At 38.8% G+C, this 25565-nt stretch overlaps 2 protein-coding genes across 2 annotated transcripts; both read right to left on the bottom strand.

Annotated features, from left to right (window-relative positions):
• Positions 1-193: 193 nt before the first annotated feature.
• LOC120161582 (phenylacetaldehyde reductase-like) lies at positions 194-2727 on the bottom strand. Its single transcript, XM_039171803.1, has 5 exons — positions 2526-2727; positions 2007-2198; positions 1143-1305; positions 690-876; positions 194-374 (listed from the first exon to the last, which is right to left on the bottom strand). The coding sequence occupies exons 2-5, from the start codon at positions 2190-2192 to the stop codon at positions 230-232; spliced, it is 681 nt and encodes a 226-aa protein (XP_039027734.1). The 5' UTR covers positions 2193-2198; positions 2526-2727; the 3' UTR covers positions 194-229.
• Positions 2728-14827: 12100 nt separating this feature from the next.
• Positions 14828-24938, bottom strand: LOC120161692 (60S ribosomal protein L18-2-like). The gene is made up of 7 exons (XM_039171906.1): positions 24803-24938; positions 24623-24712; positions 24396-24524; positions 24119-24301; positions 23377-23660; positions 16126-16127; positions 14828-14841 (listed from the first exon to the last, which is right to left on the bottom strand). Exons 1-5 carry the CDS (start codon positions 24803-24805, stop codon positions 23502-23504), a joined length of 564 nt encoding a protein of 187 aa, XP_039027837.1. The 5' UTR covers positions 24806-24938; the 3' UTR covers positions 14828-14841; positions 16126-16127; positions 23377-23501.
• Positions 24939-25565: the final 627 nt, after the last annotated feature.

Raw genomic sequence — 25565 nt, forward strand, 5'->3', positions numbered from 1 at the left:
TTTCCCGGAATCTCGACTCGTTTAGGTGCGGAAGTGGAAGGCAAGAATCGAAACAAGGCTTTAGTAGGAGGAACTGAAGGATAAAGTGTTTTATCTTTTTTAAATAAAGGATAAGCATTGTATGATTGAAGGACCTATTAGTGATTAAGAAAAGATATATAGTAGCAGGACGTAATTGTTCCATATTTGACACTCAGAATAATCAATTAATCCCCCGTATAGCCATGATTCACCCACTGAATAACTTCTTATCCTTCAGGCTTTCAACCGTATCCTTTACACTCACCTCCAGTGGGGTAAAGTTAATGCCTAGAGTCTTTGCTTTCTCCCTCGACACCTGAAACACCGGCATAACTAGCTTCTCATCTGCGCACCTGCCAAAATTAGTAGCAGTTCCGGTTAAGAACACGGAGGCTACATTTCACAAACAATCCTTGCCACTCCTTACATGGGAGATCTATAAAATATACGTTACCCGGACTTCACATTTTCCTTAAGTTGCTTGTGTCCAACACCTATGCTTGAGACATGGATATGGAAAAAAACACTTTTCAGATGACACGCGCTCGTAAGTCCGGATAACATAGATAAAACAAACAGAGCTGAGAAGTTATTGAAATTTTAGCTGCTTCTGCGAATTGGTTAGAATTTTACGTGCATGATATGATGCTCATATGCTTGAGACTTACTTTTCAGGAAGACGAAGAGCAGGGTAAAGCTTGTGTAAAACCTGCACAACTTCCGAGCAGTGCATAACTCTCTCAACTAAAAGGTATCTTCCATGAGCTGCAGGATTCTCAAATGCTAGTACATGTGCGTTCGCAACATCTCTAACGTCTATTAATCGATATGTTGCATTCGGATATGTTTCAGGCCCTGCATCAAATAGAGGAAATGTTAAAGCTCGAGAAGTTCCAGATTCGTATTAGATTTACAATACATATATATATTCTTTTTGCAGTATATTTTTTATTTTATTTATGCTCAAACACTGCCTTTTGTGCACAGAAACAAGAAATAAGCTAAAGCAAAAGAAGTAAATCTCAGTTCGAAATGCAAATATTTTCTTCTCAGGTAAGTTTATCAGCAATAGTTGGCTAAGATGGATAATATCCGGTCTGCTAAATCTAGAAGGATAATACCGTTAATAAGTTTCAAAATCGGCTCCACACTTGTATTAACAGTTGGCTGTAAGAGAGGTCCGATCACCAACCCTGGATTTATTGAAACCATGTCGATGCCATTATCTTTTGTAAACTTCCAAGCAGCATCCTCAGCTAACGTCTTAGAAAGGACATACCAAAGCTGATGATGACAAACAAAATAAACATTGATAAACAAAAGATTCTATCATGCCTCGAAATGTTCCTTTCAGCAGAAACAGGTATGAAACTAAAAAACGAATCGAATTAAGCATTCATATTAGAGTGTAAAACCCTCAATTCCCACAAAATGAAACCATAACAGAAGCAGGAAGGAAAAGGGAGCTAATAAGCATTAGTATTAAAGATTTGCAGTTAGATCAGAAGAAAATATAATAATTTAACCATTTCTCTAATGATCTTTCTATGTTCTTAGGACGGGAGCAATGTTTATATGGGAAAAGGACTTTTAGAGTGTAAAACCCTCAATTCCCACAAAATGAAACCATAACAGAAGCAGGAAGGAAAAGGGAGCTAATAAGCATTAGTATTAAAGATTTGCAGTTAGATCAGAAGAAAATATAATAATTTAACCATTTCTCTAATGATCTTCTATGTTCTTAGGACTGGGAGCAATGTTTATATGGGAAAAGGACTTTAACAAATTCATGAATCAGTGGATAAACGACGAGGAAGAACAAAAAGAAGCGTTTACATATGATTCTTAAGAATACATGGCTAGCTTCGGGCTCTTGCTCATACTGGAAGTATGACATCATTTAGTAACTTAAGAAAACTAATACAGTTATGCTCCACACGTTTTGAACAGATATATATGCTATACGAGTTAGTCAATTTACATACCTCTGATTTCTCACAGTAATTGGGATCTGAGAACCAAGTTTCATCAACAACAATATCAGGACCAAGAGGCTTTCCGTTAAACACAACAGCTGCAATTGAAGATGTTATAACAACACGTTTAATCCACGGAACCTTAGCACACGACCTAAGAACATTAAGTGTTCCCTTCAAAGCTGGGTCAACCATTTCAGCCTGCATAGAAATGCCGAAGAACAAATCAACTATCAGGAATCTGTTCGCAACATCGAATAATCGGAAAGTAAGAGTATGCAAAACCATACACCGGCCAATCGGAATCAGAATCTAGACAGTATGCAAGTTTGTTTCTTTTCCTATTGGCAAGTAGATTCAACAACTAGAACCGTATAGCAGATGAACCGATATAATTAGTAAAGTTCATTGGGCCATTTCGATTGCCCCGGGAAATCAGAAACTACCCAAACGATCAGAATGCTACAATCTAACTTCAAATAATTATAGACAATCATGAAAAATGCAATTAGAGAGAGGGAAAAGCACCTGAGGATCCTTAATATTGTGATAAAAAGGAGATGCTGTGTGGAAAACTCCTACGCATCCATCGACTACCGAATCGAAAGCGCCGTCCTCCAGTAGCTCTGCCTTGAACAAATGGAGCCTTTCCTTTGCTCCATCAAGTGCAAGCAAGAGTTCTGATTTCTTTGGAAACGTGTGTAGGACAGTTAATTACATGAGAAAACATATTGATCTTACAATTACATATTAATCATCAAAGGAGAACACCTTTCACAACAACCCATATAGACCTAAAGATCAAAGCTTTCCACTTCAGTCACTTCTCAAAGAAAATTAAAAGAAAAGATAAAAAAAACAATTTTTAAGATAATTTTTTTATGAGAAAACCAAAACTAATCAAACATTTTAGGGGTGAACCGAAGAATTAAAACAAGAGAAAATCGCCTCATTAACCAAAAAAAAGTTATAATATACGATTTTAACCAACTTTTTTTGGATTTGCCAAAATGACCAACAAAATCGCAACGCGAAATAAAAATCGCAACGCGATCCCCAGAATCGCAAATCAGTTTCCAGAATCGCAACGCGATTCTTGAAAATCGCGATGCGATAGTACAAATTCGCATTGCGATTTTCCATAATCGCAACGCGAATATGAAAATCGCAACGCGAACACATAAATCGCAACGCGTATCCGTAAATCGCAACGTGTATCCGTAAATCGCAACGCGTATGGGTAAATCGCAATGCGTATCCGTATATCGCAACGCGTATCCGTAAATCGCAACGCGTATCCGTAAACCGCAACGTGTATCCGTAAATCGCAACGCGTATCCGTAAATCGCAATGCGTATCCGTAAATCGCAACGCGTATCCGTAAATCGCAACGATAATCCGTAAATCGCAACGCGTATCCGTAAATCGCAACGATAATCCGTAAATCGCAACGAGAATCTGTAAATCGCAACGATAATCCGTAAATCGCAACGAGAATCTGTAAATCACAACACTGAAATTTTGGGTATATAACACTGAAATCATAAACTAAATCCCTAAATCGCAACTCATTCCATCTCCATCTATCACTCTCTCCGGCGACATCCGTTCCTATATCCAACGACATCCTTCCCCATCCGGCAACAGGTCTTAGTTTCGCATCTCGTTTGTTTAGTTACAACCATGAAATCATCTAATGTTGATCATGTTTGGATAGATTTGTGTTTTGGAGGGTCATGGGATAATGTTAATGGTGTTTTACAATATATGCCTTTACCCATAAATCTTCAACTAAAATTGTCTTTACAAAAGTTAACTTATGAAACTCTAATGCTACGTGTTTCAAATAAATTGAATTTAGAGCCCCTAAGTGGATTTAGGCTATCTTATCAGAGAAATGGTAAAGTTTATTTGTTAACCGACAATGAAGATGTTGAACGATTCATTGCTTACATTAGTGTTTCACAAGATGATGTTACATTGTATGTTGTTGAACCTAGAAGTAGTATTGTTGGGTCAGTAGCGGGTAGTAATCACTAAGTTTTTCTCAAAACCCACAACCTTTCTCTAATCCAAATCCAATCAACTTTCAGCACCAAATTCCGGTTTTCGTATTGACCAGTTAGACGATGATGAGCCAACAGAAAAATTGTGAGTACTAGTCAGTATTCGAAATTTGGTCTTGATCAATATCCGGACTTTGATATTGGTCAATACACGGATTTTGATGATGTTTCAGAAGAAGAAACAGACCATGCGTGTAATGATATTGATATTGGTCAATACCCGAATTTTGATGATGAAACAGCCGTTGCCGAAGAATGTAATGTTGATGATAATGAGGAGGAAGTTACGACTGTGAATGAACATGTTGAACATCCATTCTGTAATTCATATAATCCTGAAGAAGAAAAAGAAGAAGAAAAAGTCCCCGAAGAAAAGAAAATGCCACGGGCGTATAACTGGAATATGCCAGAATTACTTCAGATACCGGCTATAAAAAAGTTAACAAATCAGCAAGATGTTTCGAAACAAGGGTATGATTGACAAAAAACTGTACGTGGCGTATGTGCAAAGAGAATAAAAGATTGCAAAATGTTTCAAGTTAGACTTTATGATAAACATACATGTTCAAGACCCAGTTTTTCCTCACCATAGACAGGCAAACAAAAGGTGTTGGGTGGTTTTCTGGCTGAGTTAATTTTTTGAATGGCAGGGTATATCGGGGACTGAAATTATGACTGACATGAATGCTCGTTCAAGATTAGTATATCATATTCTCAAGCTTGGAGAGCCAATTATGCCTTGGAATTGTTGAGGGGGTCGCCAGAAGCATCGTTTGCCCAACTGCCGGCTTATGTCACAATTTAAAGCTGAAAAATCCTGGGTCGGTAACTCATATCAAAACAGATAGAGATGGACGCTTTGAGTTGCTGTTTATCGCCATTGGTGCTACGTTAGTAATCATATAATTTTGTTGACTCATTTTTGTTAGTTACATGCATTTCACATTTAAATGATTATATTTCGTGTATATTATTTTGTAGATTCGTTCGTTATACTTGCATGCGCCCAGTGTTGACGGAGCACATTTGAAAGGTCGATCCTTGGAGTAAACTTATTAGCAGTAGCCATGGATGCTAACAATGGGATATTGCCAATAGCTTACGGGGTTGGCAAATCTGAAACCTCTGATTCATGGACATGGTTTATGGGCATCTTAGGGATTGCATAGGTCCTATTAGCAATCTGACAATCATATCCGATAGGGCAAACTCAATTGACAACGCTGTTAGAAGGTGTTTCCCAGATGCTTTTCATGGACTTTGTGGTGTCATTTGTATAGAAATCTAAAATCAAGGTCTGCTGGTATAAAAAAGCACAAATGGACTACTGGAAGGCTGTAAAAGCTTATCGGGAAGTGGATTTCAATAAGCATATAAATTGTTTAAGACGTGTTTGCCTCAGTGTGCTCAACACTAGAAGATGTCGGGTTTGAAAGATGGTCAAGAGTACATCAACTTGGAGCAAGATATGGTTTCATGACGTCTAATAGTGCAGAATCAATCAACGCTCTAAGTCGTCATTCCCGGAAATTACCCATTACTATGTTATGGAGTTTTTCGAGCCTCTATTCAACAGTGGTACTACAAGAAAAGAACCATGCAGGTATTATTTCTTTGAATTCGAACTTATCATATTTATATTTTACTAAGTATTGTTTATTTAAATTTACAGGAACATTGGAACATCGTGTTACACCATGGACTGAAAAAAAGATAACGAAACGTGTTGTGAAGTCAACGTCATGGAGAGTTGAACCATGTTCAAACACTTTGTTTCAAGTACTGGATAATAACTTAAATGGGCTAGTCGATCTAAATGCAAAGACGTGTAGTTGTATGAAATGGCAAACATCTGGTTATCCGTGTGGCCATGTTAAAAGGCTCTTCATTTAAACCAAGATGATTCAAGCGCATACGCTATGGATTGCTACACTACGAAGTTTATCGACAGACTTATGCCGAGATTGTCTACCCTATTCCACATCCTTCTGAGTGGGACATACCAGATGACTTACAAACAGTTTTGCCACCAGCCATGGACAGAAGGCTACCTGGCCGACCAAAAAGTCACGATCGTATACCGTCTAAGGGGAAGAGAAGAAGAGATCGACATGTAGTCGGTGCAAGGAAAGTGGTCATACAAGGTTGACATGTGGATCACCAGTGCCATCAAAATCATCTTTTCCTCTACCAAAATATGGATCCTCATCAAAATCCAAAGCTCATATGGTGTGAACTTTGTATTATGTAAACGTTGTTATTCATTGATTATGTAAACGTTTTAACATTTACATTTTATGTGTATTATGTAAACGTTGCCATCAAAAGCTCATATGCAAACGTTGTATTATGTGGATTTTATGTGTGAACTTTTAACATTTTCAGTTGAATTAATGACTCAGGCCAACCATTTTGACTTAACCAACTCTTGTTATTCAGTTGTTATCACTATTAGGCATGCATTTGACTATCGCAACACGGAAAATACAATCGCAACGCGAAATGAAAATCCCAACATGAAAATCGCAATGCGGAAATGAAAATCGCAACGAGAGAATCGCAATGCGAAATGAAAATCGCAATGCGAAATGAAAATCGCAACGAGAGAATCGCAATGCGAAATGAAAATCGCAATGCGAAATGAAAATCGCAACGAGAGAATCGCAATGCGAAATGAAAATCGCAATGCGAAATTAAAATCGCAATACGAAATGAAAATCGCAATGCGAAATGAAAATCGCAATGCGAAATGAAAATCGCAACGAAAGAATCGCAATGCGAAATGAAAATCGCAATGCGAAATGAAAATCGCAACGAGATAATCGCAATGCGAAATTATAAACGCATTGCGATTTTCATTTCCGCATTGCGATTTTCATTTCGCATTGCGATTCTCTCGTTGCGATTTTCATTTCGCATTGCGATTTTCATTTCGCATTGCGATAGTCATTTTTGCCTTCAACATAATGCAGATTGAAATCAAAAAATCAACCATTACATTTCAATCAATTAAACAAGCACAAATAAGAATTATGTTCGCATCAATTACACAAATCAACTTTTACAAATCATCTTTTACAAATCAATTAAACAATCAAAATTGAATCAACTTTTACAAATCAATTAAACAATCAAAAAACAATCAATTAAACTATTGAATCAACTTTTGCAGCTCGACATCATTTTCACGCAGTTCACTTCTGAGATTAACCTGCAGAAACCAAACATTTGTTCAAACAACACTTTCTACGCAAATTATTGAATTCTAATTACTTAACAAAACATTTTCATTTATAAGTATATAAACTTACCAATTGTTATGGACATTTTTATAACGCGGATGCAGGTAGGCAGCGTCTCGTATATATCGATTTAGCCATATAATGCCGAAACCACAAGCCTACTGCAGCTTTATCTCTATCGGTGGGAGGTAGATACTTGATGCTTCCCGTCGTCAAACGCTCCAACGCCAAGCATACGAGAGGACCACAATCTCCTCTGGCTCCGCTCGTTTGTGTGGCGCGGTCTCGTCTCTAATAACTGTAATATTGAGCTTCTTTGGCTTCTTGTTTCCAGAACGAGTCCAATAATTGATCGCATCCAAGAATTTAGCCAAATGAGAGCTCCATCCCTTAATAACATCTCTTAAATCAGCCAATGATATGTAATTTATCATGCTGTCATACACTATTGTCTTAAGGGATGGGAGCTGAAGCTCGACGAGAATCCAATGTTTACGTTCCAAAACAGGATAAACACCTGCAATCATAAGTAATAATTCATTCATTTGCGCACTTATTTCATAAAACCTTTAAACTCAATCTAAATAAATACTAACCTTATCGACCTCCCACCATGCAGGATAAAGTTAGCTTGTCCATTGCCCAAATCAAATGATTCATCTCGTGCATTCTTCAAGTGAACGGCGTGAAAAGACGTCGGCATTATTGTATATCGTATATTTTTATTTTTCTTAAGTTTTCTTATTATTAGAAGACGTGTCACCCACGCATCGATATGCTGTTTTACAAAAAAAGACATATATTAGTGACTTACATAAATTTAAAAAAAAATTAATCAAATTGAAATATAAGAAAAATATAAGACTTACCCCCCATCGAAATAGCCATTGTCTTCGACCCTAATAATACGCCCCACCAAGGCCGTTCAAGCAACAAAAAGATATCATCGGTGAGCTTGCATATGTCAGTGAAACACCCCTTGCTCCGCTCATGTAGATAAAATCAACTGCGGTCTTAGCCCAAGGGTGTTATCCAAAATTGTGTCCGGTAGTTGTTCCCTCCTCTTCAGATACCGGTATGGTACTGGCCGGTAACTCATACGAGAGCCAACTCTCATCCATCATGTCCGGAACCGGTGGGGTTTCTCAATACTTCGATATATTACCCCATGTGAATCGGGCTCTGGAATGGTGGGAGGGACCTCTTCAACGATGACAGTTGCCTCTTGAACGGTGGGAGGGGACTCTCGAGGAATGATATGGGGGGCCTCTTCAACGATAGGAGTGGACTCTTGAGGGATGACAGGCGAGTCGGGCTTCTTCTTGCGGTGTCTTCGCACTATTGGGGTGTACGGAGACTTAATAGCACGTGCACGCTGTCTGATGCGTGAACTCCGTCGTGCAAGCATAACCCGACGTAAAGCATCCATCTATCGGGCCGCTAATAATTAATACAAAAATCAGTAAATAAACAGACATGATATTTAAACAGTGAAAACAAAGACAAATATGTTTCAAACTTGCATTGTATTCACCCAAGTCATTATTCTATCATAGTTCACAAAATGCATCAGATAACAAAGAAAAATATGTTTCAAACTAATACCCTGAAGTTAGTATTTGTCTTTGATTGTCTATTGGTTGAAGTAATGCAATCCATTCAAGTTTCAATTTGCAGAAGAAGAAATAGTTTACTTTCGCAACACGAAACTTAAAATCGCAACGCGAAACCAAAATCGCAACGCGAAATGAAAATCGCAACGACAGAATCGCAATGCGAAATGAAAATCGCAACGAAAGAATCGCAACGCGAAATGAAAATCGCAATGCGATTTTGGTTTCGCGTTGCGATCTTGTCGTTGCGATTTTGGTTTCGCGTTGCGATTCTGTCGTTGCGATTTTCATTTCGCGTTGCGATTTTGGTTTCGCGTTGCGATTTTAAGTTTCGTGTTGCGAAAGTAAACTATAAATTCTTCTGCAAATTGAAACTTGAATGGATAAATTTACTTTCAACCAAAAGACAAAACAAAGACAAATACTATTTCACAGTGTTAAAGAATACACAGTTTAGCAGAATTGGCAGCAACCGAACAAATTTACTTTCAACCAAAAGACAAAACAAAGACAAATACTATTTCACAGTGTTAAAGAATACACAGTTTAGCAGAATTGGCAGCAACCGAACAAATTTACTTTCAACCAAAAGACAAAACAAAGACAAATATATTCACAGTGTTAAAGAATACACAGTTTAGCAGAATTGGCAGCAACCGAACAAATTTACTTTCAACCAAAAGACAAAACAAAGACAAATATATTTCACAGTGTTAAAGAATACACAGTTTAGCAGAATTGGCAGCAACCGAACAAATTTACTTTCAACCAAAAGACAAAACAAAGACAAATACTATTTCACAGTGTTAAAGAATACACAGTTTAGCAGAATTGGTAGCAACCAAACAAATTTACTAAGCAATCTAAGTGAAATGGCTAATCTAAGTGAAATTACGAGTAAATTTATCATTAAGTTAAATATGGAAAATCTTAAACTTACCTCGTTGCGTAGAGTATGAACCTCATTCTGCAACGATACTATCATCTCACGTAGAGCGGCAACCTCACCACGTAAAGTTGACACCTCCACACGCCATGCACCATCGTTATCGCGTAGAGTACCGATCTCCTCACGCAAGGCATTGACCTCATCACGTAACTCCCTTGACTCATCCCGTTGAGGTGGAGGTGGAGAACAGGGAGATAGGAGTCGTGGCATCTTTGCCGGTCGCCTATCATGAGGTGATGGTGGAGAAGAGGCTCGATGATGTGACGGGATAGGTGATGGCTCTCGTTCTAGAGGTGTATAGTCGTCACGATCGGGTGATGGCTCTAGGTGAGGTGATGGCTCTCGAATTGGAGGAAGTGGATGCTGCTCATCATCCGTGCCATCAAAAAAACTCTGACTAGCTTGCCACCAATCAGTGGCAAGCTCTTCCTCCGTGGGTGACAGTCTTTGTAATGGAATGTTGGCCTCCTAAAATATAAAAACTCAAACAAAGTTAAACGTCTACTATTAATAACTTGTTATATATTATATGAAAGTATTTGTGTTAACTTACATTATTTATTGTGGCATATGGTATTAAGTCTTCCCAATCCAACAGAGTTTTCCTCTTCCAGGAAATAGCCCTGGGAATATCATTTGACGTTTTTATTGCATATGTACGCATGCTGGGGAAAGCCTCGAATATCCAAATCTACAAACAATATAATAACAAAATTAGTAATTGTTAATAATTAATTATAATTTTAGAAACATTATATAGAAATTCTTACCTTAAAGGCCCAAACAAAGCCTGACAAAGTGTATTTGGACCCATCGCCCCGCAAACTTTTGCGGTCATCAAAGGCAGACGACAACTTAGTCCAGGTAGCTTTCCATATATACGAACCCCACGGAAACAGATTCCATGCATTCAGGTCCTCTACCAATATTATTAGCTCCCGATGAATAGGTTGTCTAGCCTCTCTGCCTAAAAAGCCGGCATACACAAGTAGTAGAAGGCATACTCGGACAACATCGACGTCTTCCATCCGAGTGAAACCAGCTTTCTTATTAAATAATTTCTTCAGGTCGTCGACATGTAGGTTCGGCTTCTCCATTGACTCATCCGGAAAAAACCCGGGATAACCATGATGGGCGGGCGATATGACGAGTGTACCGGCCTACATCATCGTGTCCGAATCGTAGACCAGTGATTAAGCAGAACTCCTTCCGCCCAAAGCAAGTATACGCTGGTGGAAAATGAAACCATATCTCTTCCTCACCACGTTGTATACTGTCGGGTAGATTTGATGTCATGGTCTGAAGCCACAAATGGGTCAAATTAGCATCTCCACCCGGATGCTGTACTCTCAGCCATGGCCCGAAGCAGGTTTCCTCAAACAATTGTCTTTGAGCAGGTGAAAGCTTCTTTGCAATTGTAGTGGCCAGGCTGACTTTATTTCTCAAGGTCAATTGAGCCGAAAAAAATTTCTACAAAAACAATAAACATACCAAGTTAGATATACCAAAAACTACACTGTGAAGATATACCAAAAACAATAAACATAAAAAGTAGTAGTTTATTCTTGAAACTAAAATTTGCAACACTGTTTGTCTTTTGGTTGAAATGAAAATCGCAACGAGAGAATCGCAACGCGAGATGACAATCGCAACGAGAGAATCGCAACGCGAAATGAAAATCGCAACGAGAGAATCGCAACGCGAAACCAAAATCGCAATGCGATTTTGGTTTCGCGTTGCGATTCTCTCGTTGCGATTTTCATTTCGCGTTGCGATTCTCTCGTTGCGACAGTCATTCTCTCGTTGCGATTTTCATTTATCTCGTTGCGACTCTTCTGCAAATTGAAACTTGAATGGATTGCATTACTTCAACCAAAAGACAGAACAAAGACAAAGACAAATACTAACTTGAAAATCGCAACGAGAGAATAGCAACGCGAAATGAAAATCGCAACGACAGAATCGTAACGCGAAATGAAATCTAAGTGAAATGGTTAATCTATTATTGAAATGACCAGTAAACTTATCATCAGTTTCAATATGAAAAACCTACAATAATGCAAACATTTCAAAATAAAAATAATTAAAAAAACTAACCCTCGGAGGTTGATTTTCCATTTCTGAATATTGTGAGGGATTTCTGACCGTGAATGGTTGTGAGGGATTTCGCCGGAGATGGGGACGGAAATCTTCGGAGATGGGGACGGATTTCTTCGCCGTAGAGAGTGAGAGATGGAGATGGGACTGAGTTGTGATTTTAGGTTTTAGGTTATGAGTTGCGATTACGGGATTTTGTCTTAATATTCTTTTTGTAATTTGAAAATAAAATACGCGTAGCGATTATAATGGCGCTTTAAATATCGCGTTGCGATTTACGGATACGCGTTGCGATTTTATGTATTATCGTTGCGATTTACGGATACGCGTTGCGATATACGGATACGCATTGCGATTTACCCATACGCGTTGCGATTTACGGATACACGTTGCGATTTACGGATACGCGTTGCGATTTATGTGTTCGCGTTGCGATTTTCATATTCGCGTTGCGATTTTGGAAAATCGCAATGCGAATTTGTACTATCGCATCGCGATTTTCAAGAATCGCGTTGCGATTTTGGAAACTGATTTGCGATTCTGGAAACTGATTTGCGATTCTGGGGATCGCGTTGCGATTTTTATTTCGCGTTGCGATTTTGTTGGTCATTTTGGCAAATCCAAAAAAAAGTTGGTTAAAATCGTATATTATAACTTTTTTTTGGTCACTGAGGCGATTTTCTCTAAACAATATCCCTAGTTATCTTCATAATCTGAGGTTACGTAGGAAACAAACTTCTTATCATGTTTCCTTTGTTTTTCCCCCTTCTCATACAACTCAAAGTCCTTTTCTTTTACATTAAACCCTAAACTAAAGTAATACTATGATTCTTGACGATCGTCTTCTCTAGATGATAGCCAATATGTCTGGAAAAATAATGAAGATGGAGTTCCCGTTCCACCAAACTCGCATCTTTCGTCCGTTATCAGAATCTGGTTCCTTCAACCAACAACAAGAAACAGGATCCCAATGGTGTTTGCTAAGGCCATGAAAGGAAAAAAAACACGCCCGAGGCAGTGGTAACAATGGCGACAACAAGAAGAAACCTTTGGTTACGTCCAAAAAGAGCTTTGGGGAAAAAGTTGGCTCCATGGTGTCCAACGTCTTTCGGAAGAAGGATTCCATGGATGAAACTGCTGATCAGGAGATGAAGCTGAGGCTTATGATTGAAAAGATGGACATTGGGTCTGAAAAACCGACAGTGAAAATCAATTAAGAGTTCAAGTTTAACAATGGGGTTCAACAAATGGCTGCCGAGGAGAAACTTACGTTGAAGGAGTCGGCAAAACCACGGCGGACAATATACTCGAGATATGTTGAAGGACGGACATTGAAGGACGGACATTGAAGAACCAACTCCAAGTCCAGGATATTGTTGCGAAGGGGACTACGGAGAATTCCAATGACTTGTCTATGTTTCGATATAAAACAGCAACCAGCCGTGGGACGGTAAGGACGTCTCTGTCCATGACAAGGGTGGCAGGTGAGAAACAGTTACAACTTTTGTAACCCCTAGACCCGGCCTATGCGTTTCGACTAAGTCTAGTGGATCACATACATGATTCTTAAAAACATTTCCTGAAACCGTTATTCAATCATTGTAAAATCACATTATAAATGACATGATATTATACTATCAAAACCCAACTTGTAAATATAATACCAATAAGTAATAAATTAATTTAAAATAGGTCTTCAAAATCAAAATCACAATAAACCGAACAGTAATAGTAAAAGTGTCATCATCATAAAATACGATACTTTAAAATAAGGTACATGTCACCAAAATAAAGTCAACTAGCAAGATAAAACATTACAATCAGATATACTTCAAGAGATATAATTGATCCTCCAAGTGCTCGAACCGAGCTATCTAACCAACAGTATCTGAAAGGGGAAAAACATTTTCGAAAGGTGAGCTAGGCTTAGTGTGTCCCAATATTACCTTAAAATCACAATAGGTACATTAAACAAATCATAGTCCAGTAAATCTCATAAATTCATAAAAGAGTTTAACTTTTGAAAATCATAGTTTAAACCATTTTCTTGTACACCATCAGTAGTTCCCAAAACTATTTTCCATATAGTTTACTTTAAGCACACAACAAAAAGAAAGCCAACCTAAGGATAAGCTTTAGAGCTTGTATCCTTAGGCCCGTAAGTCCAAGTCCATATAGCTTACCCTAAGCACACAGCAAGGGAAGCCAACCTAATGTATCTTGGGGCCCCAAGAGTCACATTAGGCCCATTCTGTTTATTAGCTTGATCAGAGCTATACTATTGTAATTCAATCCAAAAGTTCAATTGCACCATGTCACAAATTCCATAAATCATCACATTAAATTGGTGCATCAATAAAACAGTAACCAAAGAACTCAGTGTACCTCATATTAAACCAATAAAACAGTTCAGTAATAATTAGGGAACACACCTCGATAATATGTTCAAATAGTAGATCTACTGATTGCTGGTTTCACCACGCTCTGCTACAGTTTTCTAACCTATTTTATAATAACCCTATATTACTTATGGGTAACATAAATAAATCTCTAAAATCATAAAATTTACTGGTCTTACGGGTGAATACTGACACACGTGGTTTATCTAATCTAGAAGAGCTGGGTCGAGCTGTCGAACGATCCGGAGAATCTCTTGTACCTTCAAACAAATAATAATTTATCAGCCCCAAATCTTACTTAATTGTTCAAAGCTAAAATTCTTAAGTATAAAAGTATTTTCAGGGTTTGACTATCAATTTGGAGGATTTCGAGTCTGAATTTGGTCAAACGGATTGCAGAATCGTAATCAGGACGTCGAAAAACATAAAGTATGACTTTTCAAAAATTTAAATTCTTGGTCAAAGTCAAAGTCAACCACTTTGACCGTCAATTTGGAGGCCTTCGGGTTCGAATTTGACGAAACGGACTTCAGAAACAGATTCGTGACGTCGAAAATTATCAGAATAGGTATACTCGGAAAATATTAACGGTCGTTTAATGATCGGTCAAAGCCATTTTAAGTTTTGGTCAAAGGAGGTCAACGGTCAACGGTCAGCGTTCGGGTCGGGTCGGGTCGGGTCGGGTCAGACCGGTCAGACTGGTTCGAACCGGTCAAAACCGGTTCAAAACCGGTCAAACCGGTTTTCCAGCTGCTCACTCTCCCTGCGGCGGCGCGTGAGACCTCCTCCGGAGGTCTAAAAATTACGGAAAAATTTCCAAAAATTATTTTGAGCGATTTCGAGATACTTACAACGATCGGTTCAAATTTTTGAACGGCGGAGAGCTCGAATTCAACTCGACCGAATCTTTGACTGCTCCACCTCCTTACGCGCCGCCGTCGACGGAGACCAAGGTTGACACTGGCGGACTCGAAACGGCACAAGGAACACGATGGTGCGGGAGGTGTCGAAAACCGATCAACGATCGGAGATGAATTTAAGATTTTCTTGGCGGTAGTGCTAAAAAAATGTCGAGACTTTGACTTGAAATTCACGTCGTTTAGCTATAATTGATTTATTGGGTTTTGTTCACGGGTCGAAGATGAACACGACGTTGGTTTCAATTTTACGATTGGAGATCGAACGACGTCATAATCGAGCTTGAAAGTAGGGGTGCGGGAGGAGGTATATTTTAGCAAATGGGTTTCTTGTTTTGAAATCAGAAACGAAATGCAATTATTTAAGAACATGTTCTGCCGACACTCCTTGGAGGAATTCAGGGCTTGGTCCCTGAATTTCCTTCAACTTCTGAAATGGCTTACAAGTTTTCAAAACTTTTAATTTAGTCACCAAATTACACCAATACACCTATATAATATTATTATTTTTTTTCTTCTCATTTTTTTCTGGGTTGTTACAATTCTTCCACTCTACAAGAAATTTCTTCCTCGAAATTTACCTTATGAGAATAGTTGAGGAAACTGAGCCTCCATTGACCCCAATGTCTCCCAAGTAGCTTCAGAGGGGCTTCGGTTACTCCATTGAACTTTTATCATCGGGATATGTCTATTCCGAAGAACTCGCTCATCACTTTCCAAGATCTGAATGGGCTCCTCCTCATATGACAAATCAGGTCTCAACTCTACCTCTTTAACCTGAATGACGTGACCTGGATCTGGACGATATCGCCTCAACATTGATACATGAAAGACATCATGAATACGACTGAGCTGGGGAGGCAACTCAAGCTGATATGCGACAGGTCCTATCCTCTTCAATATACGAAAAAGTCCAATAAATCTTGGACTTAATTTACCCTTACGCCCAAATCTCAATACTTTCTTCCAGGGTGATACTTTTAAAAAGACTTGATCTCCAACTTCAAACTGAATATCTTTCCTCCTTTGATCTGCATAAGACTTCTGTCTATCAAATGCCTCTTTCAGACGGTCACGGATCAATTTGGCTGTGTTCTCCGTCTCGCGTACTAACTTAGGTCCCAAAGTCTTCCTTTCACGCAACTCAGTCCAACAAATCGGGGTGCGACATCTTCGCCCATAGAGTTCTTCATAGGATGCCATACGAATACTGGTCTGATAACTGTTATTGTAAGCAAGTTCAGCTAACGGCAAAAAGTTCTCCCAGCTACCATGAAAATCAATTACGCAACCCCGCAACATATCCTCCAGAATCTGAATCACTCTCTCAGATTGACCATCAGTTTGTGGGTGAAAGGATGTACTATAATCCAATCTTGTTCCCAAAGCCATATGTAGCGCCTTCCAAAATCTCGAAGTAAATCTCGGATCTCGATCAGAAATAATAGACAATGGAACACCATGCAATCTGACAATCTCCGAAATATACAATCTCGCCAGCTTGTCCAAAGTATAATTTACCCGCACAGGAATGAAGTGAGCTGACTTTGTAAGTCTGTCAACAATCACCCAAATTGAGTCATTTTTCGAAGGAGTCATAGGTAAACCAGTAACAAAATCCATAGTAATACGCTCCCATTTCCATTCAGGAATCTTGATAGGTTGTAACAAACTTGATGGATGTTGATGTTTCGCCTTAACTTGCTGACAAGTCAAACACCTCGCCACAAAATTCGAGATGTTCTTCTTCATACCGACCCAATGATACCTCTCTCTCAAATTCCGATACATCTTATCTCCACCGGGGTACATAGCATATGGACTACTATGAGCCTCCGTAAGGATAGTCTGCCTCAACTCAGCATCATCCGACACAAAATACCGACCTTTGAAGCATAAAACTTCATCCTGATCAAGGGCGTAATCTGAGCTTGTCCCTTGCTCTACTTGCTCAAAGATGGAAAGCAAAGAGCTATCAAGGGGCTGCTTAGCTTTGATCTCATCAACCAAGGTCGGCTTAACTTGCAATTCTGCTAACAGAGTGCCATCATCATATAAATTCATCCTGGCCATTAAAGATCTCAACTCTGTTACCGCATTTCGACTCAAAGCATCCGCTACAATATTAGCTTTACCAGGGTGATAATCAATCACGCAATCATAATCCTTTAAAATCTCTAGCCAGCATCGTTGTCTCAAATTAAGCTCCTTCTGGGTCAGAAGATACTTTAAACTCTTATGATCCGTGAAAATGTAACACTTCTCTCCATAAAGATAGTGTCTCCAAATCTTCAAGGCAAAAATCACTGATGCTAACTCCAAATCATGAGTAGGAGAATTACACTCATGCGGTCGCAGCTGACGGGATGCATAAGCCACTACCTTACCTTCCTGCATTATAACACAGCCGAGTCTTGAGTGTGACGTATCACTATACACTGTAAAATCTTTCCCGAACTCTGGTTGAATTAACACTGGTGCTTGAGTCAATACCGCCTTTAATTTCTCAAAGCTCTCCTATTGTACCTCACCCCAGTCAAACGGCACATTCTTCCTTAACAACTTTGTCAAAGGAGAAGCAATGATCGAGAAGCCCTCAACAAAACGTCAATAATAACCAGCCAAGCCCAAGAAACTGCGAATTTCAGAGATATTCTTGGGTCGTTTCCAATTCACAATAGCCTCGATCTTGCTTGGATCGACCTGAATACCTCGCGCAGAAATAATATGCCCCAGAAACGATACTTCTTGAAGCCAAAATTCACACTTGCTTAGTTTGGCATATAGATGATGCCCTCTCAAAGTCCGCAGAACGATCTTCAAATGCTCGTCATGCTCTGCCTCAGTACGAGAATAGATCAGAATATCATAAATAAAGACCACCACAAATTGATCCAAATATGGTCGGAACACCCGATTCATCAAATCCATGAAAGTTGCAGGAGAATTCATCAAACCAAAAGGCAACACTAAGAATTCATAATGACCATATCTAGTGCGAATGGTCGTCTTTGCAACATCAGATCCTTTAACTTTCAATTGATAATACCCCGAACGAAGATCAATCTTAGAGAATACAGTAGCTCATCGTAACTGATCAAATAAGTCATCAATCCTGGGTAGTGGATATTTATTCTTGACCGTCATCTGATTCAACTTCCGATAGTCAATACATAATCTTAGCGACCCATCCTTCTTTTTCACGAACATAACTGGAGCTCCCCATGGTGATGTACTATGCCGAATAAATCCTCGATCGAATAATTCTTGCAATTGGACCTTCAACTCCTTAAGTTTTTTAGGAGCCATGCGATAAGGTGCCATAGAAATAGGTACAGATCCCGGATAAGTCTCTATCTCGAACTCTACCTCTCTATCAGGAGGTAAACCAGGCAACTCCTCTGGAAAGACATCAGGAAACTCGCTAACTGTATGGATCTCTTCGATCGTGGACAATGAACCTTTAGTGTTCAAAATACAAGCAATGAAAGTCTCATACCCCTTCCGGATCATACGATCAATTTCCATCGCTGAAACTATATTGGAGAGATAGCCACGCCGTTCACTAATTAACACAACAGTCCGACCATCTGAAGTCTTTAGAGTAGCCCGCTTGTATTCGTAATCCAGATTTACCTTGTGTTTATTCAACAATCCATCCCAAGAATTAGATCGAACTCCTCTAAAGGAAGTTCCATAAGATCAGCGAGAAAAATTTCTCCCTGAACCTCGAGAGGACAACGCCGAAATACTTTATTAACTAATACCGCTTGTCTTACTGGACTCGTAACTGTAACAGTATTTTCAGTGTTCTCGATCGGTATCTGAAGGTTTCGAGATACCGATCTCGATACATATGAGTGAGTGAAGCCATTGTCCAGTAATGAAAAGTATGGGATAGAATAAATAGTAAATGTACCTGCAATAACCTCAGGCTCATCTCTGTCATCCCGACGTCTAGTGGTATAAACCAAAGCTGCCTGTCTAGCCGCAGAAACTGTTGGCCCTCTATTTTACTGAGGTCAGGCTCTACTGTCAGTCCTAGACGCTGATCCTCGAGTCTTTCCTTGACTATGATCTCTAATTGGGGTCTGTACTGTAGTCTGAGAACGCACAGGAGTCTGAGTAGCGGTCTGCTCAAACGAAGCTAGCTGAGGACAATCCCTCTGAAAATGACCACTAGATCCACACTGATAGCAAAGACCCATCTTCTTACGACACTCTCATGTGTGTTGTTTACCACAAAACTCACAGAGGAACCGCCTCGACTGCCAACTAACGGTGTGGATGCTGCAGGCCTGAAACGTGTATTGCTTCTCTGAGGGACTGAAGTACAAGTCCTTTTCCCGGACTGTGCTGATGACTCCATCGGGCCTAAAAATTTCTTAGATCGTTCCTGTTCAACACGCTCTCTACCAGAAGCTAAAACCTCCACCTCTTCAGCATCTTTGGTTCTGCCCACCAGCACATCAAATATCTCATCCTGATGGGTTACAACTTGCCTACGCAGCTCGTATCTGAGTCCAAGGGAAAATTTACGACATCGATCTCTCTCAGTAGGTACCATACTGAATCCATACTTCAGCAACTTCAAGAACTCGATCTCATACTCAGAAACAGTCATGTCTCCCTGAACCAGGTCTTGAAACTGCTGACGTCTCTGAGCTAAGTAGCGCTCTCCCAGAAAATGACTCCTAAAGCGATCCTTAAAGAAATTCCAGGTCAAACGATCGGTCCAACAAATGTAGGCATTGCCATCTAACATCGCCACATCACCCTGATATCTCTTAGTTGAGTCTAAACCCAACTGATCCATGCGTCTCTCTGTATCCTAGATCCAATCCTCAGCTTCAGTAGGAGCTCCACCAATCTGTCCCCCAAAAGTTCTAACTCCATTGGCAATCAAAGTCTGCGAAATAGGAACCTCTGATACAACACCAGTAGCGCTGACTGCTCCCTGTATCAACTGCAGAAATTATCTACCAAAATTATCATCCAAAGCAACTCCGGTAGACTCTGACTCAATATCGGTCGCTCCTATGATCGGTGTAGTCATGCCAATACCAGCGGAAAGAGGTAGATTCGTTGGGGTCGTAGGAGCAGGATCACCTATCGGAGGTGGGGGATCTACTCGTATCTCATCGATCGGATCTGCAAATCTAGCCACTCGACCTCGTCCACGGCTAGTTCGATGACCACGTCTAGCACTCATTTTTTTTGTGGATCTCGAGTTTACTATAGGAGATAAAACATAGGGTTAGACAAGCACTTTGAGTCTCGAACACAATTAAAATCTTAATAACTTATGACATGGCCTTAGTAACTTGTTTTGTAAAATATTTCTAAAACCGTATTTTCAATGTGGACTCATACACAGTCTGCGGTTTAAAAACCAAAAGCTCTGATACTAATAAATGTAACCCCCTAGACCCGACCTATGCGTTTCGACTAAGTCTAGTGGATCACATACATGATTCTTAAAAACATTTTCTGAAACCGTTATTCAATCATTGTAAAATCACATTATAAATGACATGATATTATACTATCAAAACCCAACTTGTAAATATAATACCAATAAGTAATAAATTAATTTAAAACATGTCTTCAAAATCAAAATCACAATAAACCGAACAGTAATAGTAAAAGTGTCATCATCCTAAAATATGATACTTTAAAATAAGGTCCATGTCACCAAAATAAAGTCAACTAGCAAGATAAAACATTACAATCAGATATACTTCAAGAGATATGTTGATCCTCCAAGTACTCGAACCGAGATATCTAACCAACAGTATCTGAAAGGGGAAAAACATTTTCGAAAGGTGAGCTAGGCTCAATGTGTCCCAATATTACCTTAAAATCACAATAGGTACATTAAACAAATCATAGTCTAGTAAATCTCATAAATTCATAAAAGAGTTTAACTTTTGAAAATCATAGTTTAAACCATTTTCTTGTACACTATCAGTAGTTCCCAAAACTATTTTCCATATAGCTTACTTTAAGCACACAACAAAAAGAAAGCCAACCTAAGGATAAGCTTTAGAGCTTGTATCCTTAGGCCTGTAAGTCCAAGTCCATATAGCTTACCCTAAGCACACAGCAATGGAAGCCAACCTAATGTATCTTGGGGCCCCAAGAGTCACATTAGGCCCATTCTGTTTATTAGCTTGATCAGAGCTATACTATTGTAATTCAATCCAAAAGTTCAATTGCACCGTGTCACAAATTCCATAAATCATCACATTAAATTGGTGCATCAATAAAACAGTAACCAAAGAACTCAGTGTACCTCATATTAAAACCAATAAAACAGTTCAGTAATAATTAGGAACACACCTAGAAATAGGTTCAAATAGTAGATCTACTGATTGCTGGTTTCACCACGCTCTGCTACAGTTTTCGAACCTATTTTATAATAACCCTATATTACTTATGGGTAACATAAATAAATCTCTAAAATCATAAAATTTACGGGTCTTACGGGTGAATACTGACACACGTGGTTTAATTGATCTAGAAGAGCTGGGTCGAGCTGTCGAACGATCCGGAGAATCTCTTGTACCTTCAAACAAATAATAATTTATCAGCCCCAAATCTTACTTAATTGTTCAAAGCTAAAATTCTTAAGTATATAAGTATTTTCAGGGTTTGACTATCAATTTGGAGGATTTCAAGTCTGAATTTGGTCAAACGGATTGCGGAATCGGAATCAGGACGTCGAAAAACATAAAGTATGACTTTTCAAAAATTTAAATTCTTGGTCAAAGTCAAAGTCAACCACTTTGACCGTCAATTTGGAGGCCTTCGGGTTTGAATTTGATGAAACGAACTTCGGAAACGGATTCGGGACGTCGAAAACTATTAGAATATGTATACTCAGAAAAGATTAACGGTCATTTAATGGTCGGTCAAAGCCATTTTAAGTTTTGGTCAAAGGAGATCAACGGTCAACGGTCAACGTTCGGGTCGGGTCAACGGTCGGGTCGGGTCGGGTCGGGTCAGACCGGTCAAACCGATCGAAACCGGTCAAACCGGTTTTCCAGCTGCTCACTCTCCCTACGGCGGCGCGTGTGGCGCGTGAGACCTCCTCCGGGGGTATAAAAATTACGGAAAAATTTTCAAAAATTATTTTGAGCGATTTCAAGATACTTACAACGATCGGTTCAAATTTTTGAACGGCGGAGAGCTCGAATTCAACACGTCCGAATCTTTGACTGCTCCACCTCCTCACGCGCCGCTGTCGACGGAGACCAAGGTTGACACCGGCGGACTCGAAATGGCACAAAGAACACGATGGTGCGGGAGGTGTCGAAAACCGATCAACGATCGGAGATGAATTTAAGATTTTCTCGGCGGTAGTGCTAAAAAAACGTCGAGACTTTGACTCGAAATTCACGTCGTTTGGCAGCGTTTCGCTATAATTGATTTACTGGGTTTTGTTCACGGGTCAAAGATGAACACGACGGTGGTTTCAATTTTACGATTGGAGATCGAACGGCGTCATAATCGAGCTTGAAAGTAGGGGTGCGGGAGGATGTATATTTTAGCAAATGGGTTTCTTGTTTTGAAATCGGAAACGAAATGCAATTATTTAAGAACATGTTCTGCCGACACTCCTTGGAAGAATTTAGGACTTGGTTCCTGAATTTTCTTCAACTTCTGAAATGGCTTACAAATTTTCAAAACTTTTAATTTAGTCACCAAATTACACCAATACACCTATATAATATTTTTTTTTCTTCTCATTTTTTTCCGTGTTGTTACAACTTTCCAAGAAGAGGATTCTAATGGGTATGAAGTGTATGCCACTCGGTTATTCCAGCAAACTTACGATGAGAATGGTTTTCTGATGCTGGAGACTATCCCTTAAGTTAAACCATTTACCCTAAATCTTAAACCTTCTCTATTTAATATTTTTTGATCTAGTTTGATTAAATCTGTTAAAGACCAAAGTTTTATTATCATCTCTTCTTAAATGATTGAATTGTCCCCTTTTAGCATGCATCCATATATTATTGTCGGCAAAGTGTCCTTTATTTCATCTGCAAATTGGAGTAAATCATGAAAACCCCAGCAGCTTTTAAAGATACAAATCATTCCATAATCAAACAATCGAAGAACATTAAGTAAACAAATACATGGAAACCTAAAGTACAGCAAAATTCGGTTTGCAGTAATATATGGAAGACAATCCCCAAAACAAATACTAGTCATCCTAAACCCTAAATCCCTTGCTGTTCCTTCGTCCTCTGGCCCTCTCAAACTTCCGTCCCTTTGAGCGCACGTACGGCTTAGTGTGGCTGTGAGGCACACCAGGAGCTGGACCAAAGTGTTTAACTGCTTCACGGCCATTCTTCGGACCTCTGAGAAGAACCTGCAAATTGCACCCAAAGAACCTCTTAAGAACGCCAGTTGCAACATATTTTTCTTTCAGAAGGAAAAAAATGCCATGCAGAAGCAGAAAAACCGGCTTTAAGGCAAGCAACACTACCACCTTAACATATTCCGTTTCTAGAATTCCAGAAAAATGGTATATTGATTTCAAAGTTAATATAAACAAAAGATGGAGAAAAGTTAAACCATATACAATCACCCTTCAAATGAAGAGGGATTAAAAGAGTTATAGCACCGGACAGACTCAGAACAAATAAATTAACAGAATCATAAATATCCTCAGAACTAAATCTCACATTTGCAAAAAGACAAGTTTCAAAATATTATGTTCTTTAGACGTCATTGGTTTCAAGCATATAATTGAAGTAATACCAGCATTTTCAATTCCAAAGCACAAAAATCAACAAATATACATAATTATGAGAAGAAATCGCATACCGTGTTCTGACCCAAAGGAGCCCTCAAAGCAAGCTGATCAAAAGTTAAGCATTCTCCACCAGCCTTCTCAATTCTAGCTCTGGCAGTCTCAGTAAACCTAAGAGCAGTAACCTTCAAAGCTGGAACCTCGTAAACCCTAATATCATCTGTCACCGTCCCCACTACAACAGCAATCTTATCATCCTACAATATATATATGGATTAAACCAAAAACACATAGCTATATAAAGATCCTAAACAAAAACCCAGAAATTTCATATAATAAAGATATAAATACCTTTCCTTTCATGAACTGAACAAGCCTAGAGAGAGATAGTGGAGGCTTGTTAACTTTGCTCATAAACAAGCGTTTCAATATAACAGCATTGAATTTGCTCCCAGTTCTTCTCACAAGGAAACGGTAAAGCTAAAGACCCAACACAAAAATCATATCATTTATTCAGAACAGAAAAAGAAAGGAAACAATTTTTTTCTTTTAGCATGAAATTAAGACAAAGGTGAGACCTTGACGAGAAGCTTGAGGTAAATATCATCGGACTTGGGAGCAGTCCTTTTGGTCTTCTTGCTCTTGCCTCCTGCTACTAAATCGATCCCCTGTTTATACAAAGGCAGGAAAAACAAATTATTAAATATAAAACAGCATTCTGATTTTGTTTAGGAGAAAGAAGAGTTCCGGTAACAGACCATTGGTGAAGCTTGATGGTGGTCGTGAAATGGAGGAGGCGCCGCGACTTGTGATATACGAAAATGAAAAGAAGAGTTTAGGGTTTTGAATGGCCTTTTATTCGGGCGAGGTTGAGAATTGTTTCAGTGCAGTTGGGTATTGATCAATGGGCTTCCTTTTTCGAGGCTCCAGGTTTGTTTGCCCCTTCCTTTAGGGCTTTAAATTGTTTTGCCGGGGATAGAGTTGTAAAAAGCTGATTTGATATGTAAAATTGACTAAAATTGATTTGTGACCCAGGTGGAGATTATCTGAAACCAATTTGAGTTCGAACTGATGTTGATCTGAACTGAATTGGACCTAGAAATTGTGGGTCTGAACTCGACGTGCATTGGATCTGAGAACGATTTGAACCTGAATCGAATTAATAATATGATGAATGAATCCGACATGTATCCGATCAAAATGAACCCGAACTTGAGATTAATATGGTAAATAATTGGTATTACTCGACCTTTTATGAACCTAACATGTTATGATCATGACATGTATTTGACTTAATCTATAAATGATCTGACTTGTTATTAAACTTATTTAATATTTACCTCACTTATAAGTAATAAGTTACTATTGATGCAATTATGAAATTTTAAATTTATTATAAACTTGTTATAATAAAATTAATATGATTACTTGTTGAAATTTAAAATAAATTGTTAGTTATGATAACTAAATTAATAAATTTATTTTCTATATTAATTATAATCCTTATATTATAATTTTAAT

This window comes from Hibiscus syriacus, unplaced genomic scaffold (assembly GCF_006381635.1).
Source record: "Hibiscus syriacus cultivar Baekdansim isolate YM2019G1 unplaced genomic scaffold, ASM638163v2 tig00111402_pilon, whole genome shotgun sequence".
Taxonomy (NCBI): Eukaryota; Viridiplantae; Streptophyta; class Magnoliopsida; order Malvales; family Malvaceae; genus Hibiscus; species Hibiscus syriacus.